General features: G+C 37.5%; 2 protein-coding genes across 5 annotated transcripts in view; one reads left to right on the forward strand and one right to left on the reverse strand.

Moving 5' to 3' along the window:
• Nucleotides 1-18108, forward strand: part of CENPP (centromere protein P) — a 296833-nt gene that overhangs the window by 33423 nt on the left and 245302 nt on the right. The window lies entirely within an intron of this gene.
• OGN (osteoglycin) overlaps nt 9231-18108 on the reverse strand; it is a 38086-nt gene continuing 29208 nt past the window's right edge. Inside the window, exons 4-7 of the mRNA XM_006127563.4 lie at nt 16915-17073; nt 14781-14983; nt 12043-12138; nt 9231-11458 (exon numbers count right to left, since the gene is read on the reverse strand). Coding sequence (XP_006127625.2) covers nt 11288-11458; nt 12043-12138; nt 14781-14983; nt 16915-17073 — 629 coding nt within the window. The 3' untranslated portion in view covers nt 9231-11287. The remainder of the gene's footprint in view (nt 11459-12042; nt 12139-14780; nt 14984-16914; nt 17074-18108) is intronic.

Genomic DNA, 18108 nt, shown 5'->3' on the forward strand with positions numbered 1-18108 from the left:
AGGGATCAATGGGAGATGCCTTTCTCATTGCATGGATGTCCCACCTATTCTACGCCTTTCCTCCTATACCCTATTGAATAGAGTTGTTCACAAGGTAAGGAGGGACAAGGCCCATCTCATACTTATAACTCCAACATGGCCATGCCAGCCATGGTGCCTCTTCCTAGTGGCGATGTCTCACGCCCCACTGATCTACCTACTTTGCATCAATAATCTCCTTCTTCACCTGGACTCCCACGCTGGCCAACCGAACCTTCACTCACTATACTTGAAGGTGTGGCTACTGGATGGTTCTCTGAAATAGAATTGACTTGCTCACAACAAGTACAAATGGTCCTTCTATACAGTAAGGTGCAGATGAGTGTCCCATGGGTGCTCCATAACCCTTCCTTCCTCCTCTCTACTTTGGGATCCTGGCCTTCTGAAGCCATCGTTTCTGAGCTCATGTGGAGCATCCACGGGGACACTCATCTCGAAGAACATTAGTTACTATTGAGGAGAGTAACCGCCTCTTACTCAAGTTCAGGCCTAATCAACACTGAGTAGAGGAGAAGCATCACTTACTGTATCTTGCTCACAACATTCATGTTAATGCATCCCAGAATGTTTTCCTTGTTTTTCAGCAGTGTCACACTGTTGACTCATATTTAGCTTGTGGTCCACTATGGCCCTTAATTCTTGTTCTACAGTACTCCTTCCTAGATGGTCACTTCCCATTTTGTATGTGTGATTGTATCTCCTTAAGTGGAGTTCTTATATTTGTCCTTATTTCACTTCATCATCTTTACCTCAGATCATTTGTCCAGATAATTTTGAATGTTGACCTTATCTTCCACTGTAGTTCAAGAAAGGAGAAGATGCCAAAGAAATAGCGATGCAACTTGAGGAAAGATGCAGGGATTTCCTGTTTTGTTTTTTTTACAGGAAATTTTACAAGCTTACAATTGGAAAAGGTCTTTCATGCAAAATCTAGCCCTGAAGCTTATAGTCAAATGATGTTTTATCTTCATTCTGTCTTTGCTCACAAAAGCTCCCACTGGTCCTTGGGAAAGCTGGAGGATTTCAGGCCACATGTAGTTTACTGGGGGCAACCCCCCCCCAAAAAAAACGAAAACCAAAAGACACCCAACAACATAGTAAGAGCCAATGGAAAATCTGAGGAAAAAATTGAATATTTGAATCCAATTTTCCATGCTTTTTTATGGATGTATTAAAAATTATTTTAGATATTTATATTGGGGTGACTTGACTGTTGATATATGCATGATTACTAGCTTGTGAGGGGATGTTAAAATATGTTTTCAAAGTGGAATAAGCATCTATATTGAGGCAAAAATCAGTTCAGCAAAGCAGCAGAATCACTGCAGATACTGACAATGATTACAGGTTTTGTCAATTGCACTTTTATCAGTGAATGTGGGATTAATTATGTTGTTTGTCATGTTCACAGCTGAGAATTTAAGATGTCAGAAATATGGGTAGTTGTGTGACAAAGTATAAATTAACCAATTTGTTCTTGTAATATTATTAATTTGTCAGGGGTCTTAGACAATAAAAATATAAGTAAAAACCAAAAAGTCAGAACGGTAATTTCAGGATCCGAAGTTCTATAAATGCTGTTAAGGTACAAACATTGTTGTAATAATATAGTTATAGCATAGCTTTGTAACTATTCATATAGCTGTCTTGTTATGTCTGTGAATAAGTCAAACAAAAATATCTAAACAAAAATATCTTACTCAACTGATGGGACAGCAAGTTAAGATGTATTAGTGAAGAATGTGCTTGAGGAGGGCTTCCGTATGCTAACGGTAACATTAGTTTGATATTATGTGGTTCAAGACAGAGTAAGGACCCAAATTCATTAAAAGGTTCCAAAATCTTTAGGACTTTGCTATGAATAGAACTGTACAGGACCACAGTTCACTTTTACAGTTTTCTTATAAGTCTTGAAACTTTGTTCCCTTATGGTAATACAATTTAACTTTTTTTATCCATAAGGTTTTAGTTGATGTTTTCAACTGTTTAAAGGATGTTCTGCTATTGAACAAATTTTTGTGATGAATATTTTTTTATTGGCTTAAAAATATAGCCTGAACATCTTAGAGGTATGTCTAATTGATCTTTCTTATTTTTATTAGTGTCCATGAGTGTGCCTGGCACATTAATGATCATACAGTGCTTTTCCCTTTTTTTCTTTTTAATTTCAACATGCGCAGCTACAGTTGGCATATGCCGTACTCATTTAACTAACTTATCAACATTGTTTTTTAACCCCAAGATGCAAATAGATATCATGATCCTATCAAGTGCTGGGTACCACTTTTTTCATACACTTAGCATAATTCTGTGACACTTAATATCTTCTTCTCTGATTACAAATGCATGCTTTTCCATCACTGTTCTGTATTGTTCCTTAAGTACATTCATATAGTTTTTTGCTCATGTGATTCTTGACTCCTTTGTTGCTCTTTTTAACTCCTGGCCTCAGGGTTGTCTAGAAAGCTTTCAAACATTGTCCTTCCTGTGAATGTCAATCTGACCTCCAAATTTGATCATTTATCTGACCACAGATGGCTAAAATATGATCTGGTCTCCTTAGTTAAATATTTTACACACCGCAAAGGCTGTTGATATTATCATGGAAGTTCTTGCCAGTATTCTTCCAGCTAAGGCAGAACCCTTCCTAGTTATGCTCAGAGGTTCAGTGAAAGAGTGACATTACAGATTGTAGCAAGGTAGGCCATTTGCTGCTTGTGATGTTGTGGTAATTTTATCCTGCTCAGATATTTACTGTCCACAATGAAATACTGTACCTTTTTCAGTTTCCATCTAAAATGTAACAGTGCTATAACCTAATTATTTTCTGATGTATAGGGAGATTTTCTAACTGGGTCCTGAATGTGGTGGGTAAAGATTAATAAAATTTTATCTTATGAAAAAAATCTTTGCCATGACTAACTGATTGATAATTCCACCCCAAAATGTTCTAGTCCCTAGTATCATTGTGTACACATTTATCCAAGCTCCTCTGTGAGTTCTTATGTGAAGAATCAGAAAGAATGAGGTAGGGGGAGTCCTGAGAACATATGGATGCTACGAGTTGCAATGATGGTTTATTGGTCCTTCGTTGATGTGGGTAAATTCCATGATAGCAACCATTAAGCGTAAGAACTTTCTATAGTGAATGTGACTTATTCTAAAATACATTAACTTATTCTAAAATACATTTTGAAGTTAAAAAGGGGGCTGGCTTGAAGATAATTGAAACTTTCTATGCCTGTTTTAAGCAACAACCTTTAAAAACATCTTGCAAAGGTGATCTTTTCTCTTCCCATGTTTTGTGACAATGTTTCTATAATGATAATTCTCATTTTAAACACGTGATCATTTTAAAGCTTAAACTTAATATTTAAAGAGATACTGATAACTTGCTGTATTTTAAAATTGACTTTCAAATATCTCTGTTAACTGTCAAAGCACCTTGCACAATGTAGCTATTGTTTTTTCCCCTTTTTCTGTTATGCTATTTTAAGGGACTTCTCATAATCACCTGTGTCTTTACTTAGTGTGTCTATACTGTATTTTGAAATAAGATGCAGTTTGAGCTACACAAATTGTGTATCTTATTTCGATGTTACTTTGAAATAGCTTATTTCTAAATTTGGCGCTGTCTATACAACACTTATTTCAAAATAAATTTCTATTCCAAAATGTCTCTTACTTCTCGTGGAATGAGATTTAGGGGGATGTTGGAATAGCGAGCCTGTTACATTTTGAAATAATGGACATGCTCAAAAGACGCGGAATAGCTATTTCGGGATATCTCTGCTATTCCACAATAGCACTGCAGTATAGACGTAGCCTTAGTGACTATACATGGAAACAGGGATAATGATTATTGACCAAGTAGTGTCAAAGCATTACAAAATTGCAAATTAACAAAAAAACAAAATACAAAAACCAATTGTGTCTTAATTTTGCTAAGTGTTGTGATACAAGTTGACTGTGGCCCTTTACTTAAAATGATTTTTGAGTTGTTGAATGTATTGTCATCTAAAAGTAAGATTTCCCCCTCCCCTCCTTTTTGTCTAGAAAGAGTAGAGACACAATTTTTAGGAAAACAGAAAGTTTGTTCTTGTCTGAAAAATCTAACGTTCATATGAAAATGTTGGCCCTACCTTTCCTTTTGAAACCCTCTTTCAAATTAATTCACAAATTAATATTGACCATTATATTTTTTCAAAACATACAATTCTGCTTGAAAGAATCTTTTAATTAAAGATTAGTTTTAAAATGGTTAATTAAGAGAAATTGGTAAAAAAGTGTAAAACCTATTAAGCCAATTTCATCTCTGAGATAAGAGCATTAACTTCAGTGAAATAAAACCCCAGAATATTTTGTCCCATTTTGTTGAAATGAATTAGCAGAATATAAAGAAATAGTAGGGATATTTTGATAAAAATGTATTCATTAAAAAGTTTCTGTAGTTTTCGTATTTAGGCATATGGTTCCTTTAGAAGTCTAGTAAATATACATATTAAAAATGTAAAGAAAATCTTGAAAAAACCCTGATTTCTTACTAAGATATTACATCAGATCTTAATCTTTTTGAAAGCTATTTTCACTTCTCTAAGGCAGTGGTCACCAACCAGTTGATCGGGATCTACTGGTAGATCTTGGAGCCTCTGACAGGTGATCTTGACTGGTTTGGCCAAGAGGCTATCAAGTGCAGCACTTCAGCTGCCTCCTCTCCCTACCGCTGCACATCTCCTGCCCTTTGCCTTGGAGCTGTTTCCCTCTCCCACCCTGTATTCTGTCTCCACAGAACAGAGGGGGTGCACATCAGGGCTTGGGATAGAGGGAGTTTGCAGGCTGCTTTTGAGAGAGGTGCAGGAGTGAGCCTTCCTTATCCCCACTGTACCACCACACAGGAGCACCTGTGGTAAGCAGTGTCCAGCTGGAGCCTGTATCCTGAATCTCTGACCCAGTCATGTACCCCTCTTGCACCCCAAACCCCTTCTCTAGCCCTGAGCCCCCTGAACCCAAACTCCCTTACAGAGTCTGTACCCTGAACCACCAACTGCACCCCAACCCTCTGCCCCTGCCTGATGAAAGGGAGGAAGGATGGGAAAGGGAGAAGGGATGCAGTGAGTAGGGGCGGGGCCTTGGAGAAGGGTCACAAAGGAGGTGGGACAAGGGTATTTGGGTTTGAGGTAGATCCTGGATTGCACTTAAATTTAAAAAGTGATCCCATACTTTAAAAGGTTGGAGACCACTGCTCTAAGGGCTTGTCTATACTTATCAGAGGATCGACGCTCCAGAGAGTGATCTTCTGTTGTTCAATTTAGCAGGTCTAGTAAAGATCTGCTAAATAGAATACCGAATGCCATGGTATTCCTCACACTTGCAAGGCATAAGGGAAGTCAGTGAAGTGTTTCTCCTGTCAACCTCCAGCTGTTGGGGCACACTAGAAAATCGATGTAGGATACATCAACTCCAGCTATGCAATTGTTGTAGCTGGAACTGTGTATCTTATATCAATTTTTCTCTGCCAATGTAGACTTGGCCTTAGTCCATAAATATTATGTGCAAAAGACTTCATTAATAAATATCTTGGATAATAAAGAACAGAAAAGGTCTTCTTGCCTTGATTCTTGGCATTTGTTACAAATACTAATGCTAACTAATAGGAGTGTTCAATTTATTATCTTTATTACTTTAGCCATCAATATGAAAAATGTAATGATTTGTAAATTTACTTTCCTTTCTATGAAAAATATTAGAAGAGAGTTAAGAAAGACATACTTTTGGAGCACCCTTTTTCCTTTATCAAGCATGATTAATGAATATAGATCCAATAAGAGATTTAGGGGACCACTTGTTCTTGAAAACAATGTGATAATTTTTATCAGGCATATAAGGAGTTTTTTCTGAGGAAGAAGTGTCAGCAAGAGATTTAAAACATCGCAAACAACAGAAATCATGATGTAAACTTGCTTCCTATGGCATATCTTTTTGGCTTTATTATTAATGCACTTAGGGGTGGCATTGGTTAAAATAGTATATCATGCCTGAAAATAAAAAGGGTACATTTATACTAAACATAAAGATTGATATTGAATTTACAACAGAAATCTTAATTTGTGACCCTTCATTCAGTATCACCATTTTTGTCTGGAATTAGATTTTGTATAAATGTTCTGAATTGATAACTTTGCACAATATCTCACTAGAGCCTTTTGTTACAGGTTTGTATTTGGAAATAATGACAGTGTTGATTATGGTGTTTTATAGTAGTCTAAAGATTCACCTTGAAGATGTTATTTTAGTTTTGATAGTTTGCTGGAGCACAATAAAATATTAGTGGGAGACGTTAAAACAGTGGTTTGGAGGGTAGTTTTTCATTTGTTTCCAATGTCTGATAAGAAAGTTAGAGTCAGCTGGTTGCCTCAGGTTATCAGTTGTTTTTTATTAAATGTCCCACATATGTGACAGTCTCCACATAACCATTTTCTTTGGCGTTTGAAGCAGTCACAAGTGGTTTGTGTTAGTTGCTCAGTTGTAGAACTTTCTGTTTTAGGAGCCCTAATGATTTCATATTATAGATTGAAAGATCAAACTTGTTTGAATTTATACACATAAAAATGTATATTATGCATGTATTTTATGTGGCTGATTGGACTGTATTTAAAACTGTTAAGTGATATAAGAACAGGTAATTGCAGTAAAATCTTAAAGCGACAAAAAATACGATAGCTATGGTAATCAGTGTCTAATTGTAAAGCAAGGAATCAGTAATTATTACAAGAAAATAAAGTGCAGTAAAGCAAGAAAGTGAAGTTGGCTTTTCAGTGAGTTCATAGCATGTGAATAAATTAATAACATACATTAGTGTTTCTCAAACTTTTTTTTCTAAGGTACCTCTTTTCCACAAAAAAAAAAAAAAAAAAAAAATACCCCCAGTACCTGCAGTTTTCAGACACACAAATGTTTTTTCTACTATTGCAACATGTTTGTTTAAGCAACTTAATCATAGCTGGATGGGTGATTAAATTCTTGGGTGTAGAAAGTACAAAAATAATAAAAACGCTGTAAACGTAAAACAAAAATTCAGTTTTCTTCAAATTTCAGTTGTTGATGTACCCTCCTCAGATGTCCCTTGAGTACCCCTAAGGGTATTCATACCACTGGTTGAGAAACACTGACATAGATAAATTAATAATGTTGAATAAATTAATAACATATATGCAGTTGTTTTAAAGTGACATTGTTAAACATTACAAAGTTCAAAATTAACTTATAAATGTAATCTCTTAGGGTGCATCTACATAGGATCCTTAGCTCGAAATAAGCTACTTAATTTGCGCTATGCAAATTGCATAGCTTATTTCAATGATATTTTGAAATAGCTTATTTTGTAATTTGGTGCTGTTTACATAGCACCACATTTTGAAATAACTCATTATTCCGAAATTATCCTTAACCCTCATGGAACGTGGGTTACCAGGATATCAGAATAAGCTGCCTTTTGTTTCGAAATTAATTTCAAAATAATGGGCTGCTTCAGTAGACGCAGAATAGCTACTTAGAGATACTTCTGGTATCCCGAAATAGCTCCGCAGGGTAGACATACCCTTAGAGATTGTGCTCCAGATTTTAAATATGTAAATTTAAGTGTATATAATTTATAACTCCTACCTCCCTGAAAGAGTAATTACTTTACTTTAAGTAGAATTCAGATAAAAACAATATCTTGTAAGCCCTCACTCTTAGATTTTAGCCATCAGTGTGGCTATACCAATTCATCAACACTAGTTCATAATCACTACGCCAGTCCAATGTATCTACACTAGGGATTTATTCTGGTGCCACTACATCAGTAGTTTTCAAACTACAAATCATGACCCAGTAGTGGGTCATGGAATGTCAGACACTGGGTCTCATTGCTTCAGGGTAATCAGAGGATCAGTGAGGATGCTAAGGCAAACTACCTGCCTATTCTGACACCGCACACTGCACTGTGCTTCATCAGCAGGCCTGGTTCCTAGGTGGGGGAGGGGAGAGTAGAGTGCACAGGCTTCTGGGCCCTCCCACACCCCATTTTGCACTTCCATTGGCTGGGAACCTGTTGCTGGCTGCTCTGGGATGCAGCATGGTCTGCGGTACCAGGAGAGTCATGAAGCGTGTCTTAGCACCCTGGCTGCACTACTGATTGGGACCTACTCAGGGTAAGCCCCTCCTGCCCCAGCCCTAATTCCCTCCCAAAAGGTGGAGCCCCCTCCTACAACCCAAAGCTCTCATCCTTGTCCACACCCCAGAGCTTGCACTCTAGTCAAATTAAGTTGGCTTGTGGGGCATCAACAATTTTCTTCAACTGGGTCATAAGAAAAAAAAGTTTGAAAACCACTACACTACATCAGTGGCTAAACCCCTAACATACACAAGGCCATCTGGTTCTGGTAGAGAATATATGCAATTTCACATAACAAGCAGTTCTGGGCAGTGCTGACATATCTTAACTAATACTGGTAGACTAATAAAAAGAAAATAATTTCAAGTTTCATTAAAAAAGGATTACAAAAAAAGTTTGGCAAACTCCCCACAGATTAAGAAATCTATATTCAGCTTCCTAAAAGAGTGTTAGAAATTAAGGGGAAACAACACTTTATAGACTTTAAAAAATCCTTTATTTCCCAGCCCAAATACTATATTGCTCTAAGGCAGGGGTCCTCAAACTTCATTGCCCAGTACTCTTTCTAATAACAGAAATTGCTAAATAACCTCAGGAGGGTGAACAGAAGCCTGAGCCATCTGAGTCCTGTAAGCCTCAGTAGGAAGGCCGAAGGCCAAAGGCCAACCACCGGTGGCTTTTAATCTGAGATGTGGCACTCAGGACTGAACCTCTTGGGTGTGGGTTTTGGCCTACTCCAGCAAGTCTAAGCCAGCCTTGGTGATCCACTTGGGAGTCTCAACCCCCAGTTTGAGAATCACTGCTCTAGGCTTTTAAGAGCCAGTGTTGGAGATGATAAGTTAAACTATAGACAATTACATATTCTGATGTTTCAGAGACCATGTCTTGTCTTGTATTTTAGTTTTTTAGTTTAGAATACTAGGAGATTAAATTAATTTAGCTCTTAGTTTGTCGTATAGCCTATAAATAAATCTTTTCTGAAGATCATTTTTAAGAAATATTGCTGATCTATACAAACCCACTTTCTCACAGGAAATCAATCGTAAATCAACTTTAATCATTGTTCTTTGAGCCTATTAAGTATGGAAAGAACTTTCTTCATTAATAAATATTTGGAATGAAAAGAGGAAGATCTAGTGTGCCTGCTACATATACAACATTTTTTATACTGGCTATTGTTAAGATGAATCTTCTTCCTGTTATTCATTGGCTACTACTAGGATAAAAAATGTTTTTCTTTTTTCCTTTTGTCACAGCTTCTTTTGAACTTGGAATGTAATTGTGGGTGCTGCGGAGTTCCTTCTTTTATATTTTGTTACGTTCAAAGCATAGTAGTTGCATGACTCATAATATTTTTTTAAAATGGAAAATTAAAATCAAGTATTCTGGCTGTTAGTGTCTGTGAATTTATCAGCCATAACAAGACAAGTTTTCAAACTTCAGGGGATTTAAAAGAAATAAAAATGAAACAATATAGGTGCAAGCGTGACTGATTTTTCTTAATTATGAATTAAAGATAATCTTGCTTGTTCTTATTTTTTAAATAATTATAATAAAATAATCACTTTTGTCTCAATGAAAATGAAAACAAGCTAAACAATTTTTGATTTTGATACTACTAAAAACCTATTATGTGTCAGTTTTCATAGCAATAGAATCTCAAGCTTTTAATGTGCACATATCAATATACAGTTCAACAATATTCATTGCTCATGTAATAATACTCTATAATGCAAACACTGTCATATTATTGTTTACTTAGAATTAAAAAAAAAGTTGTTAGTTTAAGCTGGCTTAGTATTACAGAAGAAAAACAGTGATTCTAAAGTCATAGTGAAATACCATTATGTATTTGAAATTTAAATAACTATACAAATAAAAAAGTAGCTATGAAATTGAGAACTTTTCCCATTTCAGCAAGCTCCTTTTATATACCATTTTTTCAGGAAAAATAAGTCTAATATCTGTATTAAATGTAGAAAGAAGCTAACAATTATTTTTTTGAAGCAATTAAGCCAAATAAGGACTGTGCAAGTTCCTATTGAAACAAACAAAAACAAACAGAGAAATAATCTAAAATTGTGTATTTGTGTTAAGTCAGAATCAATATCTTTAAGGTATAGTTAGTTACCTTAATTTTATTGAACTGTCAGTTAAAAGCCCATAGCATTAATATGAGAATGTGTCCCTTTGTATTGCTTAAGTCCAAAAATAAGCAAAAAGGGTAAAACCATGTTGGTAATATATTTATATTAGTTTTTTCATGCAGTTTCACAGTCTAAGAGAGAACCAGCTTTGCCTTTTATTCCGAAGCATTTACAAAGTTTTCAGTGTCTATTTTACATGCTTAAGTATTGAACTATGGATTCTATTCTAAAAAGTGATTATAAAAGTCCACCATTATTTTTTCTTAGTGAGTTCCATTTGAAACTTGGTTTACCAAAAGTTCACCTGATCAAAACCTGATCTAAACTCAACGACTTTTCCTGATTGAGAAAAAGACTTGAACCTGTGCTTTTCCCAGGTCATGGATTTTAATTAGTAATTAAAATACTTTAAGCTAGTTTCTTGTTGTTGTTACACCAGTGTAACCCCTTTGCTTCCAACTTACAATTGAATTGTGTGTGTGTATGATTGTCTTTTGCAACTTAATTAGCAATTGTGCAAGCTGCAATAACATTCTCACAGCTGTGTTTGCTTTGCAACTTTAGAATGAATAAAGTAATGCATACTTACAGCCTGCAATCTTACTCATATAAGTATTTCAATAAAGCCACTAATGTTAAAGGCATTTGATGCTTATGAATAAAGGATACTTGCAGAAGTATGTGTTGCGGGTTTAAGCCCATATTTTTGATGCTATCATAAGCCTACATGAATATGAAAGTACAGGTGGTATTGGGTCTGACAAGTGAGAAGATGTTTTACATAGTGATTTTTTTCAGACTAGAGCTACATTTTAACATGGTTAAAAGTTCATTAGTATATAGAAAACATAATAAGGGAAAGAATATAGTCATTTAAACAAAGAAACAGGAATCCTTATCTGTTACCATATTTAAGTTTTTAGCATGTATAGTTAATATGTAATGCTTAATAATATGCCCCTACAGGCAGTGTTTTCAAGCAGGAAAAAGCATTAGGATGCTTTGCCAAGATGATTGGGTTGCCTTCCATTCTTATCTCATCCATACGTGAACGGATATAACGTGTGTTGTTAGATTTGCAGAATGTGTCATCTGTGATAGAGGTTATGTTGTTAAACTGAAAAACAAACAAACAGATTGAAAATGTCAGCATCAGAATCTAAGGAAAGTATCTGAGTCTTAGCAATAGTTAATTCTGTTGTGTTTCTTGGTTTTTTTATTTTGTTGTTTTTGAATTTGAATCTTAAGTTTTGTTTGCATTTACTAACCAGTAGTTATACATTGGTACTGAAATCTACTACACTTTGCTGACAAAGGGTTATTCTGTTGTTCATTGTGGCCCAGCACTGCCCTTGAAATAAAGAAACTAACAACATTTATAGACAAAGCAGTGACAAATTCCAGTGTTATAGTTAGTCAGCCACCAAACAACTTTTTTGTCTAGGAGACCTTCTATTTTAACTACTTGATTGCTTTTTAACATTTCAAAGCTAGGATGAGCATATGTACGATGGCACTAAACATCGGTAGGTGCATGTATATACTAATGTTTAGTTTTCAGGGGAATGTTTTTGGATGATGGTAACAATAGTGTAAACCAAATTTGAAACAGATAATGAAAGACAGCAAGAATGGTCTGATTTTAGCTAAATCGTTGTGTCCTTCATTGTACAACATTTAAAAAAAAAACAACTTTGAGACCTGAAGGTGCAGAATACGCAGGGTCTCTGGTAAGTTAAGAGGTACTGATTCCAGTGCGTTATGTGCCAGATAGAGGTATGACAAATTGGCCTGCCTCTGTAAAAGAAAGGAGAAAAAATTAATGTTGTTTTTCCTTGATTACCTTGTCAATAGTTCAGTCCCTCTGTGCCTGTCTCTAACAATAGATATTTTTCTTCTGAATCCATACCTTGGCTAATGTACGTCTGTAAAGCCATCCTATATGTGTGTTCTTTTGTTGAAAATACGGTTTTTACTACCCAAACACAGTGGCTCTTAACCTTTCTAGACAACTGTGCCCATTTCAGGAGTCTGATTTGTCTTGAGTACCCCAAGTTACACCTAGATTCAAAACTACTTACCAACAAAATCAGACACAAAAATACAAGTGTCACAGCAAATTATTAATGAAAAATTGCTTGTTTTTGCAATTATAACCATATAATTATAAAATAAACCAATTTGAATATAAATATTGTGCTTACATTTCATTGTATAAGTATATGAAGCAGTATAAACAAGTTATTGTATGAAATTTTAGTTTGTATTTGCTTAGTGCTTTTTATATAGCCTGTTGTAAAATTAGATGAATATCTAGATGAATTGATGTACAGGCAGTCCCCGGGTTACATGGATCCGACTTACATCTGATCCCTACTTACAAACGGGGTGAGGCAACCCCGCACTAGCTGCTTCCCCCCAGCAGACCAGGGAAACGTGAAGCGGCTTTTCTCAGCAGACACCTCAGCTTGAGAATAAAGGACTGAGGGAAGTGAGGTGTGGGAGAATAAAACTGAGCTCTGGAGAAATGTTTGGCTCGAGTTTCCCCTACAATATGTACTAGTTCCCACTTACAAATTCAACTTAAGAACAAACCTACAGTCCCTATCTTGTACGTAACCCGGGGACTGCCTGTACTCCCCTGTAAGACCTCTACATACCTCAGGGGGTACATGTGCCTCTGGTTGAGAACCACTGCCCTAACATACTAAGAAATTGCTTGAACAGGATTTGTTATATTTTTGAAAAGTTTAAAAAAACAAATTTGGGTGTTTGAATATGGCTGAGACTAACGCATCTTGTAGTATTAACCTTTCTTGGAAATTGAATCATTAGAGTCTCTCCTGGTTGGCCGCCCAAGGACATTGGCTATGTCCTTGTTGCAGTGAAGAATTTTGGATTAGGACAGGGGTGAGCAAGTGTCATGGTACTTTCACTTATTCTTCTATTTTGAGTCATCTCTTCTTGCCATATACCAACATGTTTTCCTGGGTTGCTGTGCCAACAAGCTGACATACAAATTCACAATTAGCATAAAGTCAAGCCTTGTTTAGTTTAGTTACATAATCACATCTTATTATCTACAACGGGAGCTGCAAGGCTCCGTAGCTGCAGAGCCGGTAAATAAACACATGGGAGCTGACAGTTACCAGGGTTCGTAGAGTGATTTCGTGGATTACTTTGGGAAGCACTGTTCTAGAAAACCTGAAAATATTTAGCTTTGTGTTCTCATTTTTTCTTCCTGCATTTTCTAGAGTCTTAGAATGTTCCTCAGAGCTTCAGATTTCCTAGCTTTAGTAGTTTCCTCAGTCCCAGAGAAACAAAATAAACTACCCAAGCCTGGGATGAACTAATGGAAGCTAATTGAAAATTAACAAAATGCCTGAGTCATAGGTAGGGAAGAATTGTCCTGTCTTGTAGATAATCTGATTTTCTTCCAAAGGTCTTTTTCTATAGAACTCACATTTATGAAGTAGAAGGAGGAAGGTACTGAATCATAGGGTTCGAAGAGACTTTAGGAGGTCATCAAGTCAAGCCCCCTGCTCAAAGCAGGACCAACCCCAACTAAATGAGCCCCGCCAGGGCTTTGTCAAACCTCTATGGATGGAGATGCCACTACCTCCCTAGGCAACCTATTCCAGTGTTTCACCACCCTCCTAATATCAGTTTTTCCTACTATCCAACCTAGACCTCCACCAATGGAACTTGCAACCATTGATCCTCGTTCTGTCATCCGTCACTACTGTGAACAGCGCCTCTCCTTCCTTCTTCAGGTAGTTGAAGACTGCTATCAAATCCCACCTCAGTCTTCTCTTCTGTTGACTAAATAAGCCCAAATCCCTCAGCCTCGCCTCATAATTCATGTGCTCCAGCCCCCTAGTCATTTTTGTTGCCTTCCTCTGAACCTTCTCAAGAATAAGAACATAGGTGTCTGTGTGAGAGAACAGGGTGTCATTTTCCTCCATTATGTAGGTCTTCTGAGGTCTGCAGAAAGGAAGCTTCCACAGCAAGTATCAAGAACCTTGGGGAGGTTCTTGGTCTTCCTCAAACCTTTTCATAAGAAAACTGTTTTAGGAGCTCTTGTCCAATTTCCTTCTTGTTCTGTTAAAAAAAATTAAAATGTTGCCTTGGCCCTTGCTCTGACTCACCATTTTGGAGACCAAATGTACTTTGTGTAGATTTTAGAAGTGAGGAGGGGCAAAATTGGACTTTAAATTAAACTAATTTGCATCTTTAACAGAGCATTGCTGTTCTGTATACCTTAAATAAAATGCATTTTTTAAAAATCTGAAAAACTGCTTATACTTATGCTCAGAGTTTTACAATAAAGTTTTACAGATATTTAACAACCACTATATACTATTATTATGGTTGTTTATCTAGCTTGTTTAAGTTACTCCACTTTTTGTAACTTGGAGTGTATATACTTTGTTACTTACCTTGAAAGCATTTGCTTTGATACCTCTGCTCTTAATTCTGTTGTAGTTTGCATTAAATGTATTTAGCTTGGGAGGCAGAACTGGAAGTTTTATCAATTTGTTTTCAGCAAGTGAAAGTTCTTCTAATAACAGAAGCTTTGAGAAGGCACCATCTTCAATTTCTTCTATCATATTTCCAGTTAAATCAATTCTTCTTAATGTAGCTTTATATAACGGAAACAAAACCTTGAATATTATTTCAATGGTGTATAAAACATAGTAAAGCATAAAATACTTCTGTTATAAGTGACTCAGATAGAAATGTGTATAAATATGATTGCCTAACACTTTACATTACAAATTCCTTTTTTTCAGTTTCTTATAATTTTCTTAAATTTTAATTGTTTCGAATAAAATTCTCCACCAGTGCCTTAGGTTGACAAAATACAGGTCAGCTCCTCTCACAAACCAGGCTGGGAAAAATAAGTAGTTTTACCCATTTAAAATTACTGGGGGGGGGGCCCCTTCTCACTGCACTCACCAACCTCCCTCTGGTGGGGGTTACGCAAGCCTCTCACCTCCCCCTGGCCACTGGGAGGAGGGCTGGGCTGTGGCTGCGCTAGCCTGGGTCCCTTATACTTCCGTCCAGGCCCATCCTCCCTTCCCTGCCATGCCAGCCCGGGACCCTTCTTCCTTCCCCCCCGCTAGCCTGAGCTCCTTCTCTCCCTTCCAATCTTAACCACCCCGTCTGCCGCAGCACACGCCAGGCCAGACTCTAACCCTGGCAGGTGGGGAGGTTCAGGGGTGCCTGCCTGCTCCGTGTGGGGGACAGCCAGGTACTGGTAGTGTCATGTGTACATGGCACTCTGGGGCACTGCAGCCTGCTGAGAAGGGCAGAGCAGCAGCATGGGGGGGGGGAGGAAGGGGGCGCCGTCCCAACCTCTCCCTCATGCAGTTCCGTCAGCTCTGCTCATTGCACCAGCCCTGCCCACAGAGCACAGGGCCACCTGTCCACCTGCCGGGAGCAGAAAGAAGGAGCCAACAGGTTGGTGGGGGAGCTCCTGGTTGGCTGGGGAGGGGAGTGCTTTGGCAGCCACAGTAAGTGCAGCCGCTGGGGGGAGGTTGAGTCTCCACAGGGCAACCAGACTCCAGGCAGTCAGGCACCACGCTCAGCCTCTCCAAGAGCCTGGTGGCGAGGGAGCCCTCAGACCTGCTGCTGGCATATAAGCCTGGATGGGAGCCCAGCAACTAGCGCCTGTCCCAAGTAGGGATGTGAAGGACGAAGGACTAGTTGGCTATCTGATATGCTTATTAGATTGTCAGCAGACTAGTCAACTAGTCATTCCCCCTTTTGCCCCCCCTCACCTTGCTGCTTCTATCAGAAAGAAGCAGCAAATGGCGGGGCGGGGGAGGGGAGAAAGGGGTATTTCAAAGCTGCAGCGCCACTTGGAGCCTGGGGCGCTGCCCCTTTGAAACACCATGTGCAGCCTGGGGCCAGCTGGGGCACCCCAGGCTCCCTGTGGCATTTCACAGTGACAGCCCTGAGTGGAGCCCGGATCTGCTGAGGACTCCCCTGCTAACTCTGGGCTCTGTGTGGTGCTGCTGCTGCCACTTTGAAATGCTGTGTGGAGAAGTGCGTCAGGCTGACCCTGGGCTGCAGATGGTGCTTTTTTCACCTTTGAAGTGTAGCAAAAGCCCTAGTCATGTAGTCCATAGAATTAACCAATAAGCTTTTGCCATATTGCCATCTGTGAATTCCTCTTGATACTTTCTGGTTATTTTAAGACAACCCAGATTCAGTCAAAACACTAATTGTGTGATACATGGTATTTTGTGAATAGGGTGAAAAGACATTTTGATTATTAAGAGGACTGTCCCAATATTAGCTGTCTTATATGCATAACTATCCTACCTCCCACCTCAGAGGTTGGGCTTAGCTAGGTTTTCAGATTTGCTTTTACAATTCCTTTCTAATATTAGTGGGTGTGTGTGTGGGTGTGTGTGTGTGTGTAAATGCAACGACGGAGTTCAACAACAAATATGAAATGTATCTTCTTATGGTATTTATCCTTATTCTATATGCAAGGAAGAATTTAACTTTAAACTATCAGCACATATCACCAAACGAAAAAGATTAAAGTCTAAATGTACTTACGAATATCAGCAAAATCTGAGACTGCTACTCTCTTTATTTTGTTGAATCGTGCATAAAGATAGGCTGTTTCCTTTGGCAGAGGGGGAATAGCAGTAATATCAATTTCTTCACAGTATACTGATCCACTTAAACACACACAGAGAAGACAAGTGGGCAAATCTGTTAACAAATAATTTCGTTTTTTGTGTCAGTAGAAAGCTTTTATTGACTATCAATTTTTAAACTAACACAAAAAATAGAATTTAATTTAGTTAAGATTAGGATTTTGTATATTTAGTCTCATGGTCAAAAAAGATTCCCAATCAGATCTTTTTTCTTAGATGTCCCTTTTACTAAGATTCATGTTTTTCTATTTACGCATTTTAGCTTTTTTTGTAATCTGTTCCTGAAACACCTTTTGTCACAATTACTCAGCTATATTTTTCAATTAGTTTGCTGTGTAGGCATTCAGTACAATTGATTGTAATGTCACTTATCTTCATTAAAATGATTGCTTTCAAGTCATAGTAGAAAAAAAATCTTTGAGAGGCAAAAGGCTCCATTTGCATCACTCAGTGAGACCATAAATAAGATATAAGGTAATGAGCATGACCTGTGTACTGTGTGCAAGCTGTACAAAAATACTTCTTTCAGATTCTTGGATCCTGTGACAGATTAGAAATTGTTCACCACCTTGATTTACTTTAAAAAATACAGGCAATGAATGAGTTAATATTTAATGAAAAAAGTGAACCTGATACTTTACTAATTGTATTTACTTTGCCACTGCTGTTTTAATTTTTATTGTGCCACGATTTTTATATTAACATTGGATTGTAACATTGTATTATAACATTAGCATTGTAGAAGAGTTTACGGGTAAAGATGAAGGTTTTGTTAGTAGTGTAGGGAAATACTTGGAGCTTTTGGCTCATTGAGAGACAGTTTTGGGAAGCTTTGGGAAATGAGGGAAATGTCCATTTACTAGAGATGTCTGCTAAAATAATTAGTGAATTACTTAATGTTGATGTTTACTTTATTTTAGGCTTTGTTTTTGTTAAAGTTTATTTAAAGTAAAATAGTTAATGAAACTTTAAAAAAAAATAAACTAGGGGGCAGTGCCCCCTGCTCGCTATTCTTGCCAATCCCCCCTGTCCCTGGGGGTAGGCAGGTTTGGCTCACCCTTTTCCCCCCCCCCCCCATCTGCTAGCGAGG

Source organism: Pelodiscus sinensis, chromosome 11 (assembly GCF_049634645.1).
Source record: "Pelodiscus sinensis isolate JC-2024 chromosome 11, ASM4963464v1, whole genome shotgun sequence".
In the NCBI taxonomy this organism is placed as follows: domain Eukaryota; kingdom Metazoa; phylum Chordata; order Testudines; family Trionychidae; genus Pelodiscus; species Pelodiscus sinensis.